This window comes from Pogoniulus pusillus, chromosome 35 (genome assembly GCF_015220805.1).
Source record: "Pogoniulus pusillus isolate bPogPus1 chromosome 35, bPogPus1.pri, whole genome shotgun sequence".
NCBI lineage: Eukaryota > Metazoa > Chordata > Aves > Piciformes > Lybiidae > Pogoniulus > Pogoniulus pusillus.
In genome coordinates this window covers 14,365,883-14,392,522 of record NC_087298.1, presented here as the reverse complement: position 1 = coordinate 14,392,522, position 26,640 = coordinate 14,365,883, and the positions used below count along the sequence as shown (strand labels likewise).

The following is a 26,640-nucleotide window of genomic DNA, read 5'->3' as shown; positions in this document are numbered from 1 at the left end:
TGCTCCAGCCAAGCCTTTCAAATCATAGAAACTAAAGAGCAGGGACTAGTGAATTCTGTGGCAGGCTGGCTGTGTGCCACAGCAAGGGCAGCGAGCAGGAGTTCAGCTGCATTCCAGCAGCAGACGCAGTAAAATCCTTCTGCAAGCAAACTGCAGCAGCACAGCACATGTGGCATGGCCAACATGACCAGCAGAGCTTGAGTCCACTTAGGAGACAGAGGAAAGATCCATACACACACCTGCTGCCCCAGAAAAAGCACCACAGAGTGGTGGAATTAAGTCAGAATCAGAGAAATGACACAGGAGATAAGAGCAACCACACTGCAGGTGACCTCGGCCCAAGAGGGTCAGATAAAGCCACTCACTTCCAGCCCAGGAGATGCATGGCAGCAGGGCCAGGGGAGAAAATAGGAAGATGGGATAAATCTTCAGACAGAACATGCCAGAAGGCTCCAAGGGTTGGAACAAGGGCAGCAGGGATTCCACTTTTGAGACAAGATGGCTTCTAGCATGACATCAAAGACAGCCTCATTAGACACATGGCTGCACAAGACCTTGTGCCTGAAATGTGTTCAATCAGGCTGAGTACACCAACCCCCAGTTTCCCCCCTTCATTTTGGACTTCTGTTGCACAGTTTGCACTACACAGAAGTAGCAAGACAACATTTTTTCTGCTGTGCTTCCAGGCAGGAACACCACCCTGTGCCACTCCTGCAGCCTAGGCTTCATGCAGGAAACACAGCCAGGTACCAGCTACAACACAGCAGCTGGATTCAGGGAGCAGGAATACTTCATTTGCTTCTATCTGTTCTCCCCAGTTTCAAATTGAGGTATTGGTTTCAGCAATGCAATCCCAGGCCTCTAATATTATTGAAGTTGGAAAATTCAGACAAGCTCAGCCACATTTCCCAAACTGTCAGCTACCACAGATGTATTTGTACATATTTAGAATGATAGAATCAGTCAGGGTTGGAAGGGACCACAAGGATCATCCAGTTCCAACCCCCCTGCCATGGGTAGAGACATCCTACCCTAGAGCAGGCTGCCCACAGCCTCAGACAGCCTGGCCTTAAACACCTCCAGGGATGAGGCTTCCAACACCTCCCCAGGCAACCGATTCCAGCCTCTCACCACTCTCATGCTCAACAACTTCCTCCTCATGTCCAGTATAAACCTACCCACCTTCAGCTTTGCTCCATTCCCCTGGCACTCCCTGATAGCCTAAAAAGTCTCTCCCCATCTTTTTTGTAGGCTCTCTTCAGATGCTGGCAGGCCACAAGAAGGTCACCTGGGAGCCTCCCCTGCTCCAGCCTGCACAGCCCCAACTCTTTCAGGCTGTGCTCACAGCAGAGCTGCTGCAGCCTCTGAGCATCCTCCTGGCCCTGCTCTGGACACACTCCAGCATCTCCGCATCTCTCTTGTCCCAGGGGCTCCAGAGCTGGATGCAGTACTCCAGGTGGGGTCTCAGCAGAGCATAGCAGAGAGGGCACCCCTGAACATCAACCCAGACTGCCACTGTTTCTCCAGCAGACACTCTTCCACTGCAAGCATGAGTCTTGTGTCTTCCCTCCTGCCATCAAATTCAAGTGGAAAAGCCTCTCTGCTGCCCACCCCCTCTGCACTGCACTCAGAGACTTTAATAACAGGGGCCCCCTGAGGTTTGAGAAGGCTTAGGGTATCAATCAACAAACAATTTCAGCAGTAACCACACTAATACTAGGAGACTGCCTCAACACAGACCTTCAGAAAGATCCAACAGAAACAATTCTGCTCCTGTGTCCTAGAAACAGACAAGGAGGCTTACTGCAGTCTGATGCAAACTGCAACCCAGCTCCAACTTCGCAAGAATTCAATTTAGAACAGAGAGAGAGACGGAAAACACTGAGAGAGAGGAATTCCAGAAGGTTTGTCAGCTCACAAGGCAGGCAGCTGGTCTTCCTGGACTATACAGTTAGTTCTGCCTCTTGTTCCTTGAGCCTTGTGAATAAGTCACTCTCTGTACTGCAGAGTTAAAGCAGTTTTGCACCTTCTCCATCCATTGGTAATCTGTTTTTCTGAAGGGACTTTGAGGCAAAGATTTTTCAGTGCATGACTTCAGTCTTCACTGAAGTTGCAACAACAGCCATCAGGAGTCATCAACACCGCCAAGAGCCCGGCACCATGTCTTGTGCTGAACAGAAGACAGACCAAATGCTTCTACTACTGCTTACTTTCCCTTGCTCCAGCGAAGGTGGAAGACTTGCAAAGCTGTTTGCATAGGGCTCTGATGCCAGTCTAGGTCTAGTCTAGGCAGACCAATACAGCATCCTTGCAGTCATTGTTTGTCAGTCCTTTGAGCTTCTCAGATTAAAATGCAGTGGAGAAGGTAAAGCTTTAACTAAGAAGCCAAAGCAGCATCTTATGAAGACATAAAAATAGTCCCAAAGAGCAGAAAAGTAACCACCACCACCTGATCATTTAATTTCCTTCCTTTTTGTATTAAGAATCTATACATGAAATAGGCTATTAAGGGACATGATTGAGCTCAGGGTTGGATATTAGTCTCATAAGACTGAGATGAACACAGCTGCCACAATTTCACATGGCTGACTCTGTTCTTTCAATGCAGTGATTGCTATTTCCTTCTGTTCTGGTGGTGCCCAGGGAGTGCAGTTCTATCAGAACTGTGCAAAGCATTACACCAGTACACAGCAAGAAAGACATTTCCTGCCCTCATGGATTTTTCCGTCTGGTTACACAGTTCAGACTCGCTCCTGCTTAAGCTAAGAACTACCTTCATTTGATCTGTCACACTTTAGAGCTGATCATTCACCACTCCCACACATCCAGATCAAGAGCTCTTCATTAGCTCACCATGGCAGAATGCATTACAGGAGCCTCAGACAGCCCAAGGTACTAGCAGTGCCCCTGATGTACGGCCCCTGGGACCTCTGCCTTGAGTGGCAGCATTTACATCTCCACACACCTGCGAGCAGCCTTCCAGCTCAGCACCAACCAAGATTTCAAACATGTGCTCTTACTCCAGCACGTGTCTCAAAGAAATCCTAGCAACACAGGCTGACACTTGTGCAGAACATCAGCCACAGAGTATCTGCAAGGTTAAAATGAGCTACTGTTAACCTGACTGCTAAAATCAACACCTCCTAAATGGCAGCAGCTTTCCCCTTCTCAGACGCTTAACTAAAGTCTCGCTCCCCTCCACAGCAGACACCAGCTAGTTCTGCCCGGAGGCAGAAGCACGGTGCAGGCACTGCCCGTGAGAGCACCTCCTGTTCAGATCCCTCCAGTGATAGGCAAGCACATTCATAAGCAGTCCTAGAACTCAGGCATGAGCTAAGAGGAAGGACACATTGTCTTCCTCTGCCATTCAGTAGGTTAACAAAAGGGCTGAACTGGACTCCCTTTCCCGATGATTTCACAGCTTCCATGAGCTCTGATTGGCCCTAAAGTGCTTCTTAAACAAGAGCAACCTGACATGCAACAAAACCAGCAAGCATTAAAAGCAGATGCATTCAGAACAGGATCCATCCACATGCTCTCCCAACTGCTTTTCTTGGCCCTGAGCTTGACACTTTCTTTCATGCTGCAGCCTGTGAACAGGAGCACGGTTCCTACAAACTCCTGCGCAGCAGGTCATGTTCCTAGGTAGCCACACTGTTTTCCATTAAGGTCAGCACTTGGAGGCAGAGGATGTGTGGAATTTATCTGCCAGTGTGTACAGCACAAAGAGCGCTTAGCCTCAACCCACGGTGAGAGAGCAGTTCCATGGGCACTTGGGGTAACACAACTTCTCACAGAGTAACTGGCACTGGTCACACAACGGACACACAGAAAGCTCTACTGTAAGGACACCACATCCCAGCACACAGGCAACATTACTGTGCACAATCGCTCCTTATTCAGGAATACAACTCTGAAAAATGAAGACAGGCAATAGTGGATGAGTGTCACCACAAAACACATGTTAGCAGAAACAAGAAAAGGCAAGAGAAGGCTCCCACTGCCTTGTACCTTGAGCTCCTATTCACAGCAGCGCAAAGGGAGGTTAACACCATTGTGATGACTTACAATTGCTTTGTTAAGTAGTTCTGCACTCATAGAGCATCTCCAAACCTAGCACAGCTCCCAGAGCAGCAGCCCAGGTGGCCCAAGCAGATCTCGTTTCAAGTCTGGGAGTTTGCTGTATGTAAGGTGAGTTCAGAGGTGCCGGCATGAGCTGGGCCCTTTTACTGAACATGGGCATAGTACAATTGCTTGGTCACTGATCTATTTATACAGAGGTGACAGTCTCCAGTGTTGTCCACTACATCTCCTTCCTGGCAGGTTTTGGTAGTCATAGATTTTCTTTTTCTCTGGGAAGAGGATAAAACCTTTTGTTAGTGAGATGCATGGCCACATTTATGTGCTCTTGTAGATCTCTGGGAGGACCCAGATGACTTGGGCATGAGAGGTGTTGATTAAAAAGGTGTTCCCTGCACTCAGACATTTGCTGAGTCAAGGTGCTCAGCCAGCTCATCAGGGGACAGGTCCTGTGCAGTGACACTTTGGTCAGCAGCACCTCCAGAAACAGTGCTACAGCAAAAAGGAAAGCGCAGAGCAATTTTCAGCTGAACGCTTGCGTTCTTCCCCACTCCTCCCAGAGTCCACTAAATCTCTTCTACTGTGCACTAAACTCTGCTTTTCTGGCTTATCTCTGCCCAACCAGCCTGGTTCCCAGGAGCCAGTGCATCCATTGCCTCTCCTTCACTCTCTCCACATCCCCTGCCTGGCACCTTGCTCAGCCTCTCTGCTGCATGTGCCCTCTGCAGGTCTCTGGAAGAAGTGTGATAAGAGGGGAAAAAATCTATTGCTTATTTTTATTTTAAACTGCTAAGCTGATTTTTATGTTTCACACTCCACTGGCTTCAGGGTACATCAAAATCCAGAAGACAGCTGTCTGTGTTATGCCAAGTCAAGGCTGCACCAGAGCCTCTGCTCACAAGTGCTTCATGGCAGTGCTGCTTCACAGGGCACAGGACACCCATAGAGTTCAGAATCATTCCACCCTTTTATTCAGTGGCCTGCCAACCCGCACAGTAGACTGACACTGCCAAGAGCTTGTCCCAGGGACTTCTGCTGCTCTGTGGCTACAGTAATTCCAAGGAAGCCAGTGTACCCTAGCTTCATGCTTGGCAGACCTCACAGCAGGATCTGGCCTGACTTCCAAGGTGCTCTATGTCTGTGTTTATAGAGGACCCGAAAGCAAGGCAGAGATGCAAGTAAGAGAGATGATTCAGTGGCTGCCTTACAAGGCATGAAGCAAGAATCTGACAGAACCCCACTCCATAATGTGTGCTGAAGCTCCAACACACAGCAAGGGGAAACAAAGGCCGAGCAAATGGAATTTGTCTCCATCATAGAAGGTTACACGACTCCTGCATCCCATTTGGAGGAGGAGGAGGAGAAGGAACAAGGTAACACCTCAGGAAGGGGCTTAAACACACAGGTATTACCCTTTTGCATGGTCTGCTTTCCTTCTATTTAGAAATCAAAGCTGCTCTCCTCAGAGTCATTGCTGGGGCATAGATGGGCAAGGACCTTCAGGACCTGAAGTCTGAAACACATAGATGCTGGCCAAGCCCTTTTGAAGGACCCCCACTAGAACCTTGCACCAGGGCACAGGGTCTATCCAAACAGTACTGCACACTGCTGTAATACATAGAATCATAGAATCATACAATCAACCAGATTGGAAGAGACCTCCAAGATCATCCAGTCCAACCTATCACCCAGCCCTAACCAATCAACTAGACCATGGCACTAAGTGCCTCATCCAGTCTTTTCTTGAAGACCCCCAGGGACGGTGCCTCCACCACCTCCCTGGGCAGCCCATTCCAATGGGTTTAGTAAGTTGGAACTTGCTGGTGAAGATTTCTATTCAGGACTTGATTTCTTCTCTGGTATGGGGAGACAGCTGTCATGTTAGAAAAAGGGTTTAATGTTGTCATGTCCAGTCACAGGACTTCAGGAGCCGTTAAGCACTGGGGGTAAATTTGGGATAAAAAAAAGGTACTCAAAAGATATACAGAAGTGGTGCTTCAGGACATGGATTGGTGATGGATGTGGCAGTGTCGGGTTAACTGTTGGACTTGATCTTAAAGGCCTTTTCCAACCTAAAGGATTCCATGGCTTCCTGAAAGCAGTAGAGCAAACATAGTAGAGCCTGCACAATTCTCATCAGAAAGCAACACTTGAAGCCTCTCTGAAAGATCTTGGCTTCCTCCAGTCCTTGCAGCCATCACCAAGAGCTCTTGCCTAGAAGGCGGTGTGCTGGAGTCTGGACATCGCTCACCTTCAGCCATCCTGATTAACCAGCCTGGGCAGGTACACAGCCATAGCTGCCTGTACAGGCACACAGGGCTCCCCTCTGGCTGTAAGTGACCAAGATTCATTCTTTACTTCCCAGTGCCATGGAGCGCTGTGACCTTGGGAATCCTGGCACACAACGACACTGCCTTGTGCCAAAGCTGCTGAAGAAGCCTGCCACGGGAGCAGATTGGATCCACGTGCTTCTCCCCCGGTTGTGATCACTGGATGGATAATCCCTTCATGGGCTGTTGCTTCACAGTTGCAGTGCAGCAACCAATCCAATCTCAGAGCCAGAACCAGGCCTAGGGGGATAATTTCTCTCCTACTTCCCTACAACAGGGTGAAATCTACTTGTTTCCATAGAAACAAATCAGCTTGATGGCCACAGCTCCTGCATGCCTCACTGCTGTGCATCAGCCCAGGCTGCTAAGGATGTAAGATTTTCAGCAAGTCTCTGCAGCTACAGGTCAAGAGTTTGCAGGAGGAACAAGAGGTGTTCCTGGCATACAAAACTCAGCACTTCACCAGAAACGTCATTTGCTCAGGTTCCCCTCTGCTGTGAGAGGGTGAATCAGCAATCTCCTTCCCTCCTCCATTTTGAGGGCTGACATCTGCCAGGTCACTCTCTGCCATGCTCCCGAGGATGGGTTAGCCCAGAGCACGTCAGGACGCCAGGCACCCACAGGAAAGGAGAATGGGGCACCCTGACACCTCGAGTGCTCTGGTGTGCCCAGTGCCCCATGCTGTCTTTGCAGGGGAAAGCTGTGCAGGGATTTTCTGGCGTGGAACTCTGCGTTTCCCTGTGCAGGGCTTGAGTGGTGCAGCCTGTGGTGCTCTGCCTGATCACAGAAAGTCACTGCCCATCAGGGCAACGCTGCAATGACGCTGGGCAAGAAAGCAGCCCTGAGAGCAGGGAACTGCAGCACTGCTGCTGTGCAGCTTCCTCTGCGAATTTCTAGTTAACAAAAAATGAAGTCCTGGACCTTGTTTGCTGCATTGGGATGTTCAAGGTAAAGAGTAACACAGCACTGATTCTACGTGACAATATCAGAACTCAAGGGAATAGGCAACCTGGTGTATCCTGAATGGATGTGGCAGCAAGTATTCCACGTCTGTGGAAAAAGCAAGACTGTAATTTCAAGAATGACAATCCCAGGAGAAACCAGACAAGGCTGGCTTCACTCATCTAAAATCAAGCATACCACCAGACCTAGGCAGAAATGCCAGGATTCAGAGGAAAAGCAACCACAGCACTTGCTGGGTCCAGAAGCCTCCAGAGCCACAGGCAGAGGAAATACTGCACTAGAATGATGTATGCTCCACTCCAGGAGCTGTAAAACCCTTCTGCCTGCCTTGCTGGCTTTTCACCAGCTCTGCAGCTCATTTATCCTGTGCAGCTTTGCCTGCAAGGCTTCATCTCAAGAATCTTCCTGCAATTTCAGGCAGTGGTCTCCAAGAGGCCAATACCAGGCATCAGCAATACTATAGAGCATCAAGTTATCTCAGTCTTGATGGCCGCAGTGAAGAAATTCAGGGTTTATGGCCATAAAGATCAATTTGTGCTCTACCATCGTTGCTTGTCTCTTTCTGACGCTGCACTGATCTATCACTATGCTGCTGTGGCATCGCTCCGGCACAGCCAAACCTGCTGAGCAATCCTGGCCTGCCATAACTGATGGGTCACAACCTTCAAAATGTGACCTGTACTGCACCTGCAGACCTGAGCTGGGAGGGCACAAAAGGAAAGGCTGCAGAGAAAACCTCTGGGACAGGAGTGACTGAGGGGAAAGCACAGCCACAGCAATGCCCTCGGATTAGCTAAAGCCAGCAAGCTGCAGGCTGACCTTGCTATTTCTCACCACCAGCGTCTTAATCTGCCACAGCTCCTCGAGTCAGGCTGCAGCTGAGTCCAGACTAAAGTCTGTCCTGCCGTAAGGGCTCTCATACACTGAGGAGATTGCAGTGACAACCAACGGTCACGTAGAGACTGGATAAAAATGGGTTTCTCTTCCTCTTCGCCCATCTCTCCTTCAGAGAAGGTACAATGGAAGACTCAGGGATGCCAAAGACTGGTGGAAAATGTCACCTCAGATTTCTTGTCACAGCTCTACCACCTCTGTAGCCCTGGTATTTGCTGCAAGATCTGGGAGAACAACCACAGCTCAAGGCACATTTCATCACTGCAGCATGGCACTTCTCCACTCCCACAGCACTGTGTGCCAGCAGAAGAGAGTGTCCCCCACAGCCCTGCCAGAGAAGCTCCAGACAGCTGAAAGAATTCGCTGAAAAATGCCCACTGATACAGACCCAGTTGAAGCTGCGGGAGGAAAGGAGATCTGCTGTTAGTGGCCAGGCATGGGTGGTGGGTTCATAAAATTGAGTGCAGGTCCCCTGATAATTGATCTTGGGTGAGAGGGCAGAGGTGGAGCGTGCTGAGGGCAAGGAGGAAGACTGCTGCCCTTTCAACAGCCCTGGCAGGACAGACAGAGCTGTACTGCGCTCGGGCATCCTCAGCAAAGCGTTCAGAGTGCAGGTGTCCTGCAGAGGCAATTTAAGATGCCAGTTTGTGTCTCCACTCTGCCTGGAGAAGTATGCAGGAGCAGTGCCAGGCTCCTGGCTGAGCACAGCAACTCTGCAGTTTCAGATGTCATTAGAATCACCCTGGGTGGAAACATGGTGCAAAGGCACCGCTGCTTAAGCCCTTGCACCAAACACAGACTGCAAACACCTCTAGTGCAGAGCAAAGACAGAAGCATTGACCTCTACTTCAAAAAAAAACGCACACCAGACAGCTCCCATTCAGGCTATACCAGGATGAAAGTTGGATCAAGAGGTCCACAGAAGGTGAGCAAAATTTTGGCATGCATGCCTAGACAAACAGAACACAGTCTTCAGGTCTTTCCTTGCTTTCCTTAGGTTCCTTTCCTTATTTTCCACAAGTAAAGAGTTTAAGTTCCTTCCCTTGTTTCTTCCCCCAACCTCCAAGCCAGCACACTGACTTCCAGTGGACTATTTGCTGTTTGTTGCCTGTCCTGCCCTCCAGTTTGAATTCAACTTTGTCTAAACAGAAGGCATCAAAACATAAGTGCTACTTATGTGCCTCAGCTGCTCATCTACAGGAAGCACTCTTTAGATGTCATTCTTTCAACAGCCTCTACAAATCCCCTAGGAAATGACCTCTCTCCCCAGCACAAGTTTGGGGTGCCAGACGGTTTGCAGGCCTGGCATGCTAGAGAGCACTGTCCAGGCCCAGCAACATCAAACCCAAGCGGCACAGATGCAGAAATGTTTTGCTGGGATCTCAGCTGAAGCTGTGCTGATGTAGAAGTGACCTCAGTTTCAGCAGTGGAGCTGCAGCAGTAGCTCTGCAGTGTGACACACGTCACCCACTGATCCCCAAGGGAATTCTGCAGTGTGACACACATCACTCACCCATCCCCGAGGGAATACTGCAGTGTGACACACATCACTCACCCATCCCCGAGGGAATACTGCAGTGTGACACACGTCACCCACTGATCCCCAAGGGAATTCTGCAGTGTGACACACATCACCCACCCATCCCCGAGGGAATACTGCAGTGTGACACACGTCACCCACCCATCCCCGAGGGAATTCTGCATTTTGGTACACGATCTGCTCTTCACTTCTAGCTATAATCCCTCTCCTTTCAAGGCCACCACTGTGCTCAGGCAATTCGCAGCTATTCATAGAGGAGCTTCTATTAAAAGCAAAAAGCACAATCAGCTTAAGAAATAGACAGAGATTACTCAAGAGATCACAGCAGCCAGGAGAGAAAACACAACCTGCATTAGAATTAAGGGGCCCCATCCCAAAACACCACACTGGAAGTTCAGAATACATTCTGAGGAAGCCAGTGAGGTAAAGACTCCCACATAAGTGTGAGGTTAAAGCCCCGGGGTTACTGACTTGACTCTGAACTGCTGGGGCACAAGGGACATTTTCCTGCTGCCAGAGAACTGCTCCCGTGCTGGCAGGCAGGTGGCCAGTGGCCGCTGATCATCAGAACCTTTGCACCGACTTGTACTTCTCTGGGTGAAGAGCTCTGGGAGCTGGAACGCTGTTGATGTGCTGCCAGAGCACTAAGCCAGAGCCTACGTAACTTACTCTGCCTTTACACATCCAAGAGTGAAAGGAAGGCAAAGACGAGGAACTGAACAAAGACTTCAAGACTTTTGTCAGTTTTTTCCTAGTGCTCTCCTGGGCAAGTTAGCTCTGCAGATGTGGAGAACCAACTACTCAGCATCTCTGCAGACTTCTGCCTGTTGAGAAAGGGTCTAAATGCATCTGAAAACCTGCTCTGAAACACGCTGCAGCTTATGCTCTGCTTTCATACAGCATTACAACACTGTGAAAATCCACTGCAATATCACTTAACACCAGCTGTGTCCTCTCTCAGGCACCCCATCCACCACCCCAGTGAAAGCACGGCCACTGTAGTATCACAGCCACGGAATGCCAGTCCTGGCCTGCGCAGGCTGCCAGCAATCCTCATGTTGGTGACAGGAACCTTAACTCTTCACCCTTGGACACAGCTCCAACAAGCAGCCTAAAGCTTTAAGGAATAGGAAAGGGAGTGTGAAAGAGGAGTGTTGAGTCAGTGCATTATTCACATGACATTTTTGCACCCCCCGGTACTCAAGTTCATTTCCCACTTCGGCCACAAGTGCTGTGCCAGGTTTATTCCAAAGCTCACCTTGCACCATTTATGGGTCACTTTGACTGCAACAAGTCACGGTCTCGGGACTAAGCTCTGACTTTTAGGAGGGAAAGAGTCAGCAATGCAGGTCTTGGAAGCTTTGATATTCTTTACACTGGTCTCCAGAAGCACAAATGGAAAAAGCATCTTTCAAAGCAAAAAGCAGCCTCAAACACCCATGTTACCAGTTTGTATTTCCCACACAAAAGCTTCACCGCTGGGTGCAGGGCTTCAGGAAAAGCCACACGAGTCACAAGACTTGCAGAAAAGTGGCAGAAGTTGGCAAGTTTGCTTCCAGTCAGCAAGATGCAGCTTGAGGAGCTTGCATAATGCCTGCTTCCAAGTTGCTTCCAAAAGCATTTTATGTTGAACTGCAAGAAGCTACTAATCAGAGATTAGAACACCATCTCACTTCCATCTCACTTCCATTTGGTCGCGGCTGGGTCTGCCAAAGCTTTCAGAACATCTAACATAGCAGGGAACAATCAGAGACACTGTTAGCTTTCAGACTAAGGGCTCACTCTTGCTGTACTGTCTTGAAGGAAGAGAAGCAGTTATCTGTTATAGCCAGCAATAGCCTAGGAGCTGTGACAAGCCTGAAAGTCACAGAAGAAGCAACTGTCAGCAACTACTTTGTCCTGTCTGCCCATCTATATATGACAGCTAAGAAAATGACTGAGCCACTTTACATTGCATTGTTATTCGTTAAAATATTTATTAATAGGACTTTGAAAGCAAAAGGGTGGGCAGAAGTTCAATCCTCTCTTCATAGCCACCCCAATATTTATAGCAGTTAGTCCTGAGCAAGGCATCTGCTTCTTGTGACTAAACTCCATCAAGCTATTAAAAAATAAGTCTGATGCACACTCTAGAAGGATCACAGATAAGTATACATAAAGAGAAATCGGTTTTCGGAGCTTTTCAGAACCAGTTCTGCTTGCAGTTTGACCATGTCCCAGTCTGGTCAGACCCTGACCATTCAGAGTCACCAGGGACAAAACCGTGGGCTCAGTCCTCCAGAGGCTGTGCTACCCACCCCTGCTCCAAAGGACTATGCTTGAAAATGTAAGCACAGGACAGCCTCCCATCTGCCAGTGCTCCAAAGAACACCCTGACTCCTCACATCCAGTATCTGACCTCTGTCAGCAGCCAAAGGTCCAAAGGTAGCTGCACCAGTTCCAGCCTCTTTGCAGAGCAAAGTTGCCAGCAGCACTGGCCAAACCAGGCTGCACAACCAGCTGGAGCTCTGGGCTCACCACCTCCGGAGGGAAGGCAGGGAGCTCAGGCAGACACTGCTGTGCATCTCTGCAGAGCTTTTATTGCTAGGAAATGTTATTTCACACATCACGGGTAACCACCTCTAGCATTACTTCAAGTGTCCATTAATGATACACACCTACATGACATGAGATCAACAGCATCTCCTTTCCACAGATGGAGGAAAAAAAAAGGAGTAAGAAAACCCAGTCTCACATGAATTTGGATGCAGATCAGAGAACAGACTTCTGCTGGGCTGAACAAGCCCATCTGCCTGTTATCAAACATCCATGTTCCTCACCTTGTGCTTTCACTGTCTATCAGTATGTGCAAGACCAGGTCTGATACCAGAAAAAGACCATCTCTGGAATAAGAAGCTATCCCACCAGCAGCCACTTCCCCAGCATGCACAGCAAGTTTTTTTCTCTTAGACCAGACTAAGTTTAGCTCTCCTCCCATCGGTACTCTGACTCATACAGTCACAGATCCGTGAGTCCAGGAAGGAAAGTATTACACCCAGAGGTTTTTGGGTGAGTTTTTTTTAGTGCCATACCAAGGAAGCAGTTTTACACCAGAGATTACCAGTAAATTTTCTTTCACAGATGCCACCTTAAAGCCAGTTTTGCATTGGGCACAGAGGCTGAACACCATATGCTTCTAGATGACTGCCTACTGCTCCTTCAGTGGATCTGCTTTTGCCACTCAAATGCACCGCCTGAAACAAAAATCTGAGCATTGGCTCTCAAGGGTGGAGCACACAAGGCTCTGCTCTTGTCTAACACATTTGCTGCTCATGCTGTCACAGTAAGCTAGAACACAGCAAGAACTGTTTTCTTGATTAACTTATGCCAAAATCTCAACTTCTGTTACTCCTCAAAAAGGTTCATCTTAAAGAGGCTAAGAAATCTTTACTTAAAGGAATGTTTACTTACACTTGCACAGACAGGCTCAACTTTGAAATACAAAGTAGGACCATCCAGTAATTACCTAGATCAGGAAGAGGATTGCTTCCTGCCTCAGAATAATGTTTCCAGAAGCTGCCACAGATAGGAGGTCCTACAGAAGAACTCCCACACCTTGTGTTTAAGTCTAGCAGAGCTTTGTCTGCTCAGAACATTTGGAGAAGTCAGGTTCAAGGACTTGGCTTGGCACCCCAGGTAGATATTGTACTATGGTTTAAAAACAGAAGTTGGGCTTTGTTTTGCCCTTTTTCATTGTTTGTGTGAAAAGTTATAAACACCTGGAGCTTTGAAAAGCAGCAGCAGCTTACAGTTGCAGCAGAGGGGAATGCTTCTGGGAAACTGCTGACTTCTTTCCCCTACTGCTTTTACAGACTCTTGAGATGCTGCTTACAGAGCAAACAGACAAACCCCACAACACTTCACTAGCTCAGCATACACTAAGGAGTAACCAAAGCTCAGGATGCTTTAAGATTCCCAGCAGGAAGTTTATCATGGAAACAAGGAAGAGCCCACATCAGAGGCATCCTCTTGATCCACCTGCTAGCAGATGATGAATTCCAGCAACAATAAGGCAACCTATCACCAGCAGGTCCAGATGAGCCCCAACCTGCACAGCACTGAGTGTCAGCTTCCAAACTGGGGTTCCAAAGCTGGTTCCCTTTCCCAGGATAAATTCCAACATGATCCAAGACATGCCATAAGTGTCTTTTTCCAGTAAATCTTCAGCTAGATGGGAGAAGTACAAGAGTTAAGATGAGGAATACAGTCAGACAGCAAGACCTGCAGATTATCAGAGGCTGGAGCACCTCTTTAATGAGGAGGACAGGCTGAGGCTGCTGGGGCTGTCCAGCTTGGAGAAGAGAAGGCTCCGGGGAGACCTGAGAGCAGCCTTTCAGCACCTGAAGGGTCTACAGGACAGCATGTGGCGACAGGGCAAGAGGCAGTGGTTTCAAACTACAGCAGGGTAGACTTAAATTGAACATTAGGAAGAATTTCTTTATTATGAAGGTGGTGAGGCACTGGAACAGGTTGCCCAGAGAAGCTGTGGATGCCTCATCCCTGGAAGCATTTAAGACCAGGCTGGATGAGGCCTGGGCTAGTGGGAGACATCCCTGCCCATTAGAGTGCATTGGATCTAGATGATTTCTCAACTCCAGCTATTCCAGGACTCTGTGAATAACTCACTGCTGCAGGAAGCAGCAAAGACAGACGAGTCGCATTGATTTGAGTCAAGCCCTGTAACATCAAAGCAAGCAGTCAGAGGACAAATACAGGCAGACACTGTTGCTGCATCTGCAGACACTGAGATCTGTGCCTCCCCCTCCTAACACCCCTGTTGTTATGTTTTAACTTCATTCTGAACCTCCTCCTCGTGTTCCTCCTCCCACAAGCGTTTGCTCAGAGCAGCAGCAACTTCTTAGGGTAAATTATTGTAACTTGTGGCCTGCTGTAACACATTTTCTGTTTCCCTGGTGCTCTGCATTTTCTTCCTTCCTTAATTAATCTGAGATGAAAATAGGTATTTTCTTCACTGAAGAACAAATTCTTACTGTCATTTGCAGGGCTATTATTTGACCATAATTTATTTCTCTGGACAGCAGAATCCTGCTCCTGGCTCCTACACCATCCTCTGCAATGCTGAACCAGCCAGCAATGCCCATGTCTTTAACCTGCAAAGACACAGCAGCATTTGTTCACAGATGTATTTATCATACAACAATTAAGGGTCCATGACTTGCAATTACTTTCTCTGACAGCACTCTGGGATGTAAAAGTATCTCAAAACAGAACATGGAAGAAAAAAAAGAAGAATCCTGTTGGAAGACCCCTGTTGTGGCCAGAGCAGAACAAGTCAGTGAGCCTGTCTTGTTCACAATTCAGCCTGCCACTGAAGCTCTGCATTGCTGCTCAGTGCTACCCAGGACAGTCAGCAGCCTTGATCCACACACACGTGCTGTCATTTGTAGAAAACCCTGGCCTTTCCTCATAGCACTCAGGCTCACAAAGCCTGTGCTATGACAGAAGCCTGAGCAGCTTAAAAGCACAAAAACTGCTGAAAAACTGTTCTCCTGCACTATCTGAACATGCCAACATCTGCATGTCTGTAGGCATCTCCACAGGATCTTTCACTTCTAGAGACCTGCTAAATTCTGCTCTTGGCCTCTGAAGGTATTTTGCTGGAAAAGATTCCCATAGGAAGGCAAAGTATGAGTTACCAAAGGCAGAATCCCCTCACTGTATCTTGGGTGGTCTAAGTGTTTATCTCTTAATAGCTGGGCAAGCTTCAGACATGAAGAAATGAAGCTGCACTTCAGAGTTCTACCTGAAGCCAAACTCCATCTTGTGGCTTCAAGACCTAGCTCTGCACTTGCAGTGTGAGCCAAAGGCAAAGACAGTCGAAGCACACAAGCACACATCGGCCCTCGCCTGGCTTTGTCAGGCAATTCACTGTACCACAAGTACCAAGCTTACCGCTGCCCCAGGCACTTCAACGCTGCATTCCTCCTGCTGTCACCCATGCAGAGGTTTGCTTGCTAGAAGAGGCAAGGTTAGCCCATCAGGGTTTAAGTCCTCCCTGCCTTCAGCTCCCTCTCAGGCAATACACAAGCATCCAGCATACACCATCTGAGCAACGCTGACAGACTAAGCGCCCTTTATTTGGTTTGGGACATAAAAGCTCTCAAGAGATGATGCTTTTCACAGGCTCACAGGATATTATCTGGGGTTGTTTAGTCCGGAGAACAGGAAGCTCAGGGCAGACCTCACTGCTGTCTACAACTACCTGAAGGGAGCACTCAGTGCCATGGTCTAGTTGACTGGTTAGGGCTGGGTGATAGGTTGGACTCGATGATCTTGGAGGTCTCTTCCAACCTGGTTGATTCTATGATTCTATGTAGCCAGGTGGGGTTGGGCTCTGCTCCCAGGCAACCAGCAACAGAACAAGGGGACACAGTCTCAAGCTGTGCCTGGGGAGGTCCAGGCTGGATGTTAGGAGGAAGTTCTTGCCAGAGAGAGTGATTGGCATTGGAATGGGCCGCCCAGGGATGGCCTCACAGCATTCAGTTGTAACAGTCAAGCCTCCCAGTTTGGGGTCATCAGCAAACTTGCTGAGCAGACACTCTGTTCCCTAATAGACACTCTGTACCCATTTTGAGGTAATGCTCAGGTCTGGGGTCAAGCAAACTCCAACTTGTTTCCCACAACTTTGGCACCACTTAGCTCCCTCCATCACAAACAAGATGGATTCATCTCCATTCAAGTCCTTCCACCTACTGTTCCCAGTCCTTAGTCATTGCCTCCTGAGCAGCCCCCTTACACCATCTGTTCTCCAGAAGTCACAGGTGCCTTGTTTTCCTCCATGACAAGCACTGCAGCCATCCTGGCAAGCTGAGCAGCACACTCAGGATCGCACAGGACCACAAGGCACAGACACCCATGCGACTGCCTAAAAACAGCTCAGTGCCCTTGGGCTTTCCTGTCTGTGAAACAGAGGTAACAGTGATGCTCCTACAAATCCACACATCTGTGTAACAGTCTCTGAGATCTAAAAAGCCACACTTGTGTTTGTTATTTTCACATGGCAAAATAACAGTGGCATAAACATGGATGATCTTACCAACAGCACCATGGGCCATCTTGTACCACTCCCCTACTTGGTCCTTTGGGCACTCTCCTGCAGAGTTGGCACACATCACAGACTTTGTTCTCTTTATCAGACCCAGCTAGCTGGGATTGATGTCTTCTCTAAGACCTTGTAATTTATGAAAGGTGGCATCAGGGAAATAACAACACTGTAAGAATGCACTGAATAACCCCCAAAGTCCTCTTCCAACCCAAGTTATCCCATAGGTCTCTAACCATGCCAGCAGGAAATACTTAGAACTGACCTGGTTAACCTTCCTTCCAATCCTGGGACCCAGGACAAACCAGTCTACAAAGAAATGTGTCACCTGTCTGACTTCTGTATGCCAGCAATTCTATCACCAATAGGCAGCATCCGAGTCACCACGCTGAGTCTCAGACAGCAAAAGCACACAGGACAGCCATGCTGACATCTGGCATTACAAACACAGGCTCTGCACTGGTGGGTAATCTAACAGCAGAGTTAAGTGGCACTTGAAGAGTAATTAGCAGCAACTAGCAGGACATTGCATTCAGGAGGAAAAATAGTATCGGTTTGGTAAGATGTAACTAAACACTGACTGCATGAGACCTCTGCGCTTCCAGCTCCCCAGCACGTGTGGGATTCACTGCCAGTGTAAGGGACCAGTCTCAGGCTGAAGTCTTGCAGAGTCACAGGTTAGGTCTGGCAGTGGGGACAAAAGAGCTGGCCTGCTACATGAACATGTCTTGATGACAATTTAAATGGAGCCCTGCAGGTACTGAGCAGGAAAACCAGCCCCAAATGCCCCCATCAGCACCACCATTTGTTCTTGCCCTGAATCCCATCCACTCAGAGAGAAACTTATCAGCACTCCCATCCAATGTGTAGCAAGCAGCTGCTGAGCAATAGCTGCACCACCACCCTGGTATCAAGCTGGAGTAGTGGCATATGCTGTGTCCACACTGCAGCACTGATCGTATTTCTGCACTGGTCTGCATGCAATGTCTCACTGTGCCTGCTCAGCCAAGGAAGTAGCCTCTGTCACAACCACGTCAAGGATCCATGCTTATACTGGATGCTGCTTCCATAGCTTCTTATCGTGGTTTCCCAGGCGTACATAAAAAGAGAGACTGCACCTTACAGCAGGGCCCCAACAATTTTACCAGGCTTGGATTTTGCAGCACACACACATTCTGTGGCACTGTGTCTCATGTTACCAGTGTCTAAACTAGCTAGCACTCAAGGGTATCAAATGGAGAAAGACCTCTTCCCTTTGACATATTTTCCATTTCCACTCCAATTATTTCCTCTGAATGTTTTTCTACAGACAGTTCTCTGGGCTTCTGCTCAGGAGACTCCACATTATTTCATGTGCTGAAAGCTGCAGCACTAACTTGCTGCTAAAGAGACAACCGATGGGACACGGTGAGGTCACAAGCTCTCACAGGACAGGGGCCATCAGAAAGAGACACAGAAACAATTTCATTCCTTTGCTCTCAAACAGGTAGCTAAAATCCCCAGTTCTCAGCTGATGCTAGTGCAGATGCCCCAGGACCAACATATCCCCTCCTGTTTGCTCAGTCTAGCAGTGAGGGGAAGCATACCCCAAACCCCCAACCGTCCTGCACCAGCCCTTGCCCAGCTGCCCTTACACTGCTGCAGCTCCTGCGCATGGATCCCGCAGGATAATGGGGAGTGCAGGCTGCCAGCACTCAGAAAGCAGGAGCACAGCAGAGCCAACAGGTGAACTTGGTTTGCTCATAGATTTCAGGAGACCCATTCTGCCGTTCTTAGACAGCTACAGCACAGCCAAGTTTTCTGCTCTGGTGAAAGGAATCCTTCTTGTCTTCCCGTGTCTACAGACAAACAAGCGGGTACTGGTCTACGACCAGGTCTACATCCTCACCTTGGCATGACGCCCAGCATTCTTGAAGGATGGTGCACACACAGTTGCAAGTCAACTAGAATGGATTCTGAACTCTTTGACTATGTACCTACAGTGAAGACAAAAAATAATCCTATTCCAGCCATGCTTTCTTCACCCAGATAGAATCTCTGGGCCTTCCTCCTAGGACACACAGCACAGCCTGCACTCACTGCTTAAGCCTACCCTTGCCCAAGTCCAGAATCTGGGGCTCCTCACAGCTAAACAACTTGTACACACTGCAGAGCTCTCCAAGCCCTTCCCAAAACAGAGTAGAGGTGGGGGAACAGCATACAATAAACGTCATAAATGCAGTCTGCTGACACATCCCTCCCCCCCAAGCACCTGACCAGGTACCACAGCAGTCATTGCCTCCAAGACAAGCCACCAGCAACTCGGGTACACCTCACAGCATAACCAATTACCTTGATAACCAAAACCTGTGCCTGGATGAATGCAATTAAGGAGGCCGGAGAGAAGCTGAGAGACACCCCCACCCAAGGTGCTGTGTCCAGCTGGAGCAGAGCAGGCAATGCGCTCTGCAGCTGACTCCAGCTCCAGATGCTGAATACGAAGGTCACAGAAGGGAAGGCAGCAGTGCACCGCCCGTCACAAAATGGTAGCACCCGGGGATCTGAACATACGGGAGACAGCCTCCTCCTTCCTATAGCCTCCCCGCAGCTCCTGACACGGCATCCGCTACGGAGGACAGCGAGACAGCTCTGGGGGAGGGGGACGGAGCAGATTAAACTTAAACACCCCCCGCGCGCCCTCCCCTTCCCAGCATCCATCTCTTGGAGCCCCCCGAGGGATCGCTCCGGCCTGGCGGCCCCGCACTGAGCAGGACAGAGGATGGAGCCAGTCCTCGCTGCCATTTCAGCCACCTCCGTTACGTAAGCGACTAGTGGGGGGGGGGGGTCCCACCGGCCCCGAAGGTGCGGCAAAGGCGGGGAACCCGATGCGGAGATTGCCTCGAGCCGGGGAGACCGCCTTCTCCAGCCCTATCTGCCCGTGCACCGGTAGCGCCCGGGCGTCCTGTAGCGCTGCCCCGCTCCTGCGCTGCGCGGGCACCCCGCATCCGCGGCAGCGCCCGACCACCTCGCATCCGCTGCAGCGCCTGAGCACCGCACCGGCCGTGCAGCAGCTCTGCCAACGGCGGCGTTCCCCAGAGACACCCCTCCCCCCCAGTTACCTCCCGACGAAATTTTCCAGCACGGAGCTCTTGCCGGCGCTCTGCCCCCCTACCACGGCGATCTGCGGCAGGTCGAGGTTGGCATTCTGCCCGATGGCGGCGAACGCGTCTTGCAGCCTGTTGACCAGCGGGATGAGATCCTCCATCCCGCGGTTCCCCATGGCTGCGGCTCGGCACCGGCTCCTCGCACGGGCGAGCTCACACTACTCCTCCTTCCCGCGTCCTCGCTGGCGGGTTGCCCGGCTCTCGCCGCTCCAGCCGCTGGGCACCGGCACCAGCCTCCGCCTCCCTCGACACCGCCCGCTGCCGACTCGCCTCGGCTCAGCTCGCCCCGCCTGCAGAAAGCCGCGCGGCGCCACCAGAGGGCGCTAAGGGCGCCGCCGCGCTGCGCCTGGGAGCTGTAGTTCCGGGAGGAGGCAGCGCAGCGTGCCCCTAGCCCTGCCCTCAGGGACGCTGGGGATGGGCCAGCTCTCTGCCCCGAAACCAGCGCAGCGCAGGCTGTCCCCAGGGGCCGTGCAGTGCCGTGGCCTGCTTGTGGCAGGCCGATGCATCAGGAGGGTCCAGTTAGCATGTCCCTGTGGTTCAGTTAGTCATGACACCTGCCTAGGAGCCTGTACAGCTCAGTCGCTAGTCCTGAGAGGTTCAGTCGCTATAGCAATGCAGTGTAGTCGCCATACAGTAATGATCTGGTCAATGACCTGCATGGTCTGGTTACTACATCCACACATTTTGGTCCTTATCTTCATGCAGTTCAGCCGAAAGACCTGTGCAGCTTGGTCAAGGACCTGTGAGGCTGCTTAACACACCCATATGTGAGGGCTTTGTGCCAGACCAGCACCTGTGGAATTGCCAGAATACAACAATTACTTTACATGATTAAACTGGGTGGGGGAAAGGGGCTTACAACAACACCATTGCTCTTCTGCTGCTTCATCTCCATGCAAGCATGGATGGGAGATGCATCAATTTCTGTTTACAAACCAGCAGATGTTGATGTTTGTCTTACAGAAACACAAACAAGTGCTTCATTTATGTACTTAAATTTGGGGGTTTAAAATCACTTGTCTACAGTAAAGAGGAAACTGGTTTTGAGTTTTTCAAAGGTCTGGGCTTCTAGGAAGATTATAATGTGAGGCTGTGGTTGATTTAAAGCTACAGCAGCGCAAACAAGTGTTCAGAAAAGAAGCCAAGGGCTAGAGGTGACTCAGGAGGATGGAGAAGGCTGTGTTTGAAACACCTTTCAGTTCATGTTTCCCAGCTTGTTCACAACTCAGAGGGAGCTGGGGGTGGTGGGGGAAAGGAATAACAAAAAACTGCAACAGATTTTGAGATGTGTGTTTCATTTTAATCAGGAACTTCTGAGTTATAATGATTCTAAAGATGATTTCACAAATGTCCATCAAATGTAATCTGTACAAAAATACCTGCCTGGGTATATAGAGAAGCTGGAACAACCATGCAGAGGGGTGAGCTTGCCTCACTGTCAGTGAAGAAGCTCTGAAAGCTTTACCAGTGTGCAGCAAAGGAAGGGAGCTGCTCTACTGCAGGGCTTACGTGGGCTGTTTTGGAGGCTGTCAGTGCTATCTTTTCTCCTAGCAAATTGACCAGTGAATCTCAATAATCAAGTTTTAAAAACTCAGACTGTGGACAAAAGTCTCTGAGCATCTGTGCAGCCATTCTGATTATTTACGCTGAAAGAACCTGGAGAAACTCTCTGGGTTGTCTGGGGATATTTCTTCTTTTTCTTCAAAATTTTATATCTGCCTCTTGTTAAGAGGCCAATACTGAAAGATCAGTGAAGGCTATGAAAGACTTAAAGAATAGTGTCATCTTCCTTCCTGGGTCAGAGCTGGTGCTCAGGGAACATCATATGATACGGATCTTTGAAGCTCTACTTGAGGAACCATAAGAAGCAAATTGTTCCTTTTCTCAGAGGTTGCTGTAACCTGAAGTTCACCTGCACAGCCTTACTACAGAGAAGGATTGCCCAGCTACACACCTGCAACCACCTCATGTCACTTAACAGCTCTACTACAGAGCCTTAATGACCATGGCAAGCCTTACCCAGAGCTTCTCCCCACATCTGTGGGCCCAGGAGCTCTATTTAAGCTCAGCCCAGGGCCATCAGTTTGTGGTCAGTTGTGGGGAAGTGGAAGCCTTTGGCTCAGTTGCAGCCTTATGTGCCTGTGGAGCCTTTCATTCTGACTTCAGCTTGCAGGTTGACTCCTTTAGCTCTGTCTCATTGCTGCAGGTGTGGCTGGAGACATCTAGGTGTGATCCCGACTCTGGCCTGCAGCTTGGTATCTCTGCCTAGCCTCGCACCTGCCCCGCTGCTGCCTCATAGGCTGGGCTTTTGGCCTTGGCTGCTGTCTGCTCTGTCCTGCCTGCCTCTGTGGGTGCTGTGAGCTTGGGGCTTGGCTCCCACCGCCTGCACCCTGGGCCACAGCCCTGCTCTTGCTGTTCCCTGACCACAGTGCTAGCTCCTTGAGTAGGACATGAAGCACCTTTACTTTGCTCCCCTTCTTGTCCCTCTTCCCACCCCATGGATCACCTCCTGCCTTCAATGTTTCCACAGAAGCAGCCAGGTTTGATTGTGGCTGTCAACGTTTGCCTAAGAGAAGCCTCCACCCGCAGGTGTTGCTGTTACCAGCTCTCGAAGCAGGTGCCCTGTTCTGGGTCAGAAATCGTTATTCAGGTTCATACTGCTTTCTGGAAAAAGCTAAAATTAAAAGAATCTGTTTGTTCTGGGACAGGTTTGTGAAAAAAAAGTTGAGAGCATGGTGTGCCAGCAGCTGGCATTAAAGGCCCCGGGGGTGCTGGAAAACGGGGCTCGCGCTGCCAGCTGAGGGGCTGGCACAGCAGCAAGGCCCCTCTGTGCCCCGCATGCAGGCAGCTGTCCTTTCGTAAGCTCTCTGCTTTTGTCTTTCTGTTAAACTTGCACTTAGTTCTTGGGGTGTACGGCCCTCGCCCTGGGGGTCCGCGGTCTGACCTAGGCGTGGGGGGAGCCGGCAGGTGCCCTCCAGGCAGACACGGAAGAGAGGAGCAGCGGCAGCGCGATGTGAGCAGGCTCTCCCTACGCGGCTTAGCAGACTCTGTTAGTGTGGAACTGCAGGGTGTGCAGAGCGTGCTCCTGCTCCCCTGCCCCGCACAGCCGCCGGCCAGCCGCCCCGGCAAGACCTCCTTACTGTTGGGGAGTCTGGCACTCGGTCCCAGACCTCAGCTGAGCCTGAGATATGAGGCTGGGTTTGTAAGAAGCTTTGTAACCCTGCACCTCCCGATGATGGAAGAGAGAATTGCAGGCGCCCAGACTCCTAAGCCTTCCATTTTCTCTTCTGCCGAAGCTGCGTGGGAAGCAGGCCTCGCTGCACAGCATGAGCTTCATGGGCGACCCCGGAAAACTGCCACAGCTCTGAAATCAACGAGCTTTATCAGATGGTTTAGGCAGGAAAAATCTCCTTCTACCTTGGTAGCAAACCTTCACACATGAGCACAAAACCCAGGGAGGCTGGGATCCCCCCACCCAGGGTGCTGTAAATCTATTTCTGGATGCACTTTCAATGCCTGTGGGCACAGCTACCCATGCTTCTGTGCATGGCTACTGACACAAGGAGGGGTTTAGGATCATAGAACAGTCTGGCTTGGAAGGGACCTTCAAAGGTCATCCAGTCCAACCTCCCCCTGCACTCAACAGGCATCCTCAACCAGAGCAGGTTGCCCAGAGCCCTGTCGAGCCTCACTTTGGGTATGTCCAGAGCTGAGATCCCAACCACTTCCCTGGGCACTCTGTTCCAGTGTTCCACCACCCACCACCCTCATAGTAAAGAACCTGGTCCTAACATCCAATCTAAACCTGCTCTGCTCTAGTTTGAAGCTATTGCCCCTTGTCCTATCGCCACAAGCCTTCGTAAACAGTCCTTCAGCAGCCTTCTGTAGCCCCTTCAGCTACTGGAAGGCTGTTCCGAGGCTTCCCTGGAGCCGCCTCCAGGCTGAACAACCGCAGCTCCCTCAGCCTGTCTTTGTAGCAGAGGTGCTCCAACCCCCTGGTCATTTTTGTCATCCTACTCTAAACCTGCTACGTCAGCTCCATATCCTTCCCCTGTGTCTGTGGTTTCAGGGTTCCCTGTATCTTGTCTCATGGCAGGTACTCACCACTGCATGCTGGGCAGCAAAGTGCTTAATAATCGAAATGGGGATGTTCTTTGCAGGAAAAAGCAACTGTCAGTGGATGGGAAATCAGTGGGCAATGACAGAGCAGCCTTCAGCTGCCAGCTTAGGCACTATTCTGTTGCCTGCAAGGATAGAGAGGATCCTAGTCCAATTTTCTCTGATGTTGTTCCCTTTCATACTACTGTCCCACTGAGCAGTGTGATTATCTGAAGCTAGAATCTCTTTTGGATTTGGTAAACCACCTCTGGTAGATGTGATGCTAGCCTGGAACATAAAGGCATCTCTGAAGGTCAGCCTTTGGCCTGCAGGTTGATGAAGCAGCTTCACTTACTACAGCCCAAATCCTGACCTGTCTTGTGCATGCACAGGACAAAATCCAGGTCCAGATTTATGTAAAGAGAGCCTAGACTTTGAGAGGAGCCTCTAGACTCTCTCAGGATGTAATATCTATCAGTACAGGAACCACAGACCTGAGTACCTCTCATGAACATGGTGCTCTATAGATTTCTGAACACTGCACGCAAAGAACACTTATAGGGGCTCTGCGTGCAGAATTGAGAGCTGCAGGCACCAATTTCAGATTTACATTTCCTTGTACAACCTGAATTCAGTCTTTCCAGTGGCTGGTACACTGCAGGCTGGCAGACACTGGTAGGATGGCCATGTTAACCCCCTTGCCCAGTGCAGCAACTTGCCAGGCTGGCATCTCTGCAGCATCTGAGTACAGGAGCTGAGGATTTGCAAGAGCCTCCACCTGTGCTTTCTGCTCCATGGATTCATTCCCTGGAATGCCTCTTCAGCTTTGCTGTTCGGCAGCAGAGTGCTTTCCCTGTGTGCAGACAGCTGTGACTAGATCACAGGATCACACAGGCTCACAGGATGTCAGGGGGCAGAAGGGACCCAAAGGGATCATTGAGACCAATCCCCCTGCCAGAACAGGACCATCCAATCTAGCACAGTTCACAGAGGAACACATCCAGACAGGCCTGGAAAGGCTCCAGAGAAGGAGACTCCACAACCTCTCTGGGGAGCCTGTTCCAGTGCTCTGGGACCCTTACAGTAAAGAAGTTCCTCCTTGTGTTGAGGTGGAACCTCCTGTGCTGCAGCTCCTTGTCCTCTCCCAGAGAGCAGTGAGCAGAGCCTGTCCCCACCTCCTGACCCCCAGCCCTCAGAGACTGATAAACATTGATTAAATCCCTTGTCAGTCATCTCTTCTCCAGACTGAAACAGCCCCAGGTCTCTCAACCTCTCCTCATCAGGCAGTGCTCCAGTTCCCTAATCATCCTCATAGCCCTCCCTTGGACTCTCTCCAGCAGATCCCTGTCCCTTGTAAACTGAGAAGCCCAAACCAAACATGGTACTCAAGATGGGGTCTCACTAGGGCAGAGTAGATGAAGGACTGTGGGTGCTCACATGGCCACAGGTCAGTTATTAACATGGATGGTCATCCCCAAACTGAGTATGGAAACATCAGGGTGGTATGGAAAGGCCCAACGGAGAAATGAACACGGGCTGCTGCACTGACAATTGTTAATGCTAACTGTGTACCCCTGGGAGCTGTGTTTGGCTCACAAATACTTTCAGCTAAAAATCAATTCTGAGGCCATTAATGAATCAAGTACTCTTTATTGGTGTGAATAGTAAGACTAGATTATTGTTTGATGGATTCTCTGGAATGGCAAAGAGCAGATTTTTTTTACCCTTGCCGGGTTTAGTGTCAGAAATTACAACCATAATATATTGTCTGAGAGGCTGGTGCTGAACACCCTTGACATCAACCCGCTTACAGAAAGCAGGTGCTGCAGGAAAGCTCTTGCTGCTCTGCTAAATCACAACAAAAAATAAAGAGGGAAAACAAAAGTCACCTCAGAGTAATATTGCAGGAGGCCCTGTTTGTTTTCTTCCACATTCTCACGTTAGGCTTGCCAAGATGCAGCCGCAGCGAATGGCCAGAGGCTGCTGGATTTTTCCCCATCTCCTCGGCAAGATGGTTACCAAAGATTCCCGATGACTATTGAAACAAACCAAAACAACAAAGAGCAGAAACCCCACGCTGTTGGATCCCATTTGCTCCCCCTCTTCAGCCGTTTATTCCATTCCTTCTGCCAGCCCTGGGCAGATGGTGTCCGTCCCCTCCCAGCCCTCTCGAGAGACAGGGGACCTCATCCTGCTCCTGTGCGGGGGATGAGAGGTGTGGGGAGTCGGAGCCATCTGAGAGGGGGCTCCAGGCGCGATCCCAAGGCTCCAGCCCTGCCGCAGGAGCTGCCCCCTGCCCGGGCAAGTGGTTATTGTCCTAAGCCGGAAGATGGAGGTTGCGAGCACGCAGGGCTGAACGCTGCGGGCGCCGCCGTGAGTGCGACTGGTGATGAGGGGCAGTGACTGCCGGCCCGCTCCGGCCCCACCGCGGGGAGCGGGGCGGGCTCGCCTGGCAGCGAAGGGTGGGAGCAAGCTGTGGGAGGTGGGGTT

General features: G+C 50.2%; 1 protein-coding gene across 16 annotated transcripts in view; it reads right to left on the bottom strand.

Moving 5' to 3' along the window:
* The window catches only part of DNM1 (dynamin 1), a 62,980-nt gene extending 42,650 nt beyond the window's left edge, over positions 1–20,330 (bottom strand). For 9 of the 16 annotated variants that reach the window (XM_064171355.1, XM_064171357.1, XM_064171358.1 and 6 more), the window contains exon 1: positions 20,008–20,330. In XM_064171355.1, coding sequence (XP_064027425.1) covers positions 20,008–20,168 — 161 coding nt within the window. In that variant the 5' untranslated portion in view covers positions 20,169–20,330. The remainder of the gene's footprint in view (positions 1–20,007) is intronic. The other 7 variants (XR_010308459.1, XR_010308458.1, XM_064171366.1 and 4 more) reach the window with 2 other exon arrangements.
* Positions 20,331–26,640: the final 6,310 nt, after the last annotated feature.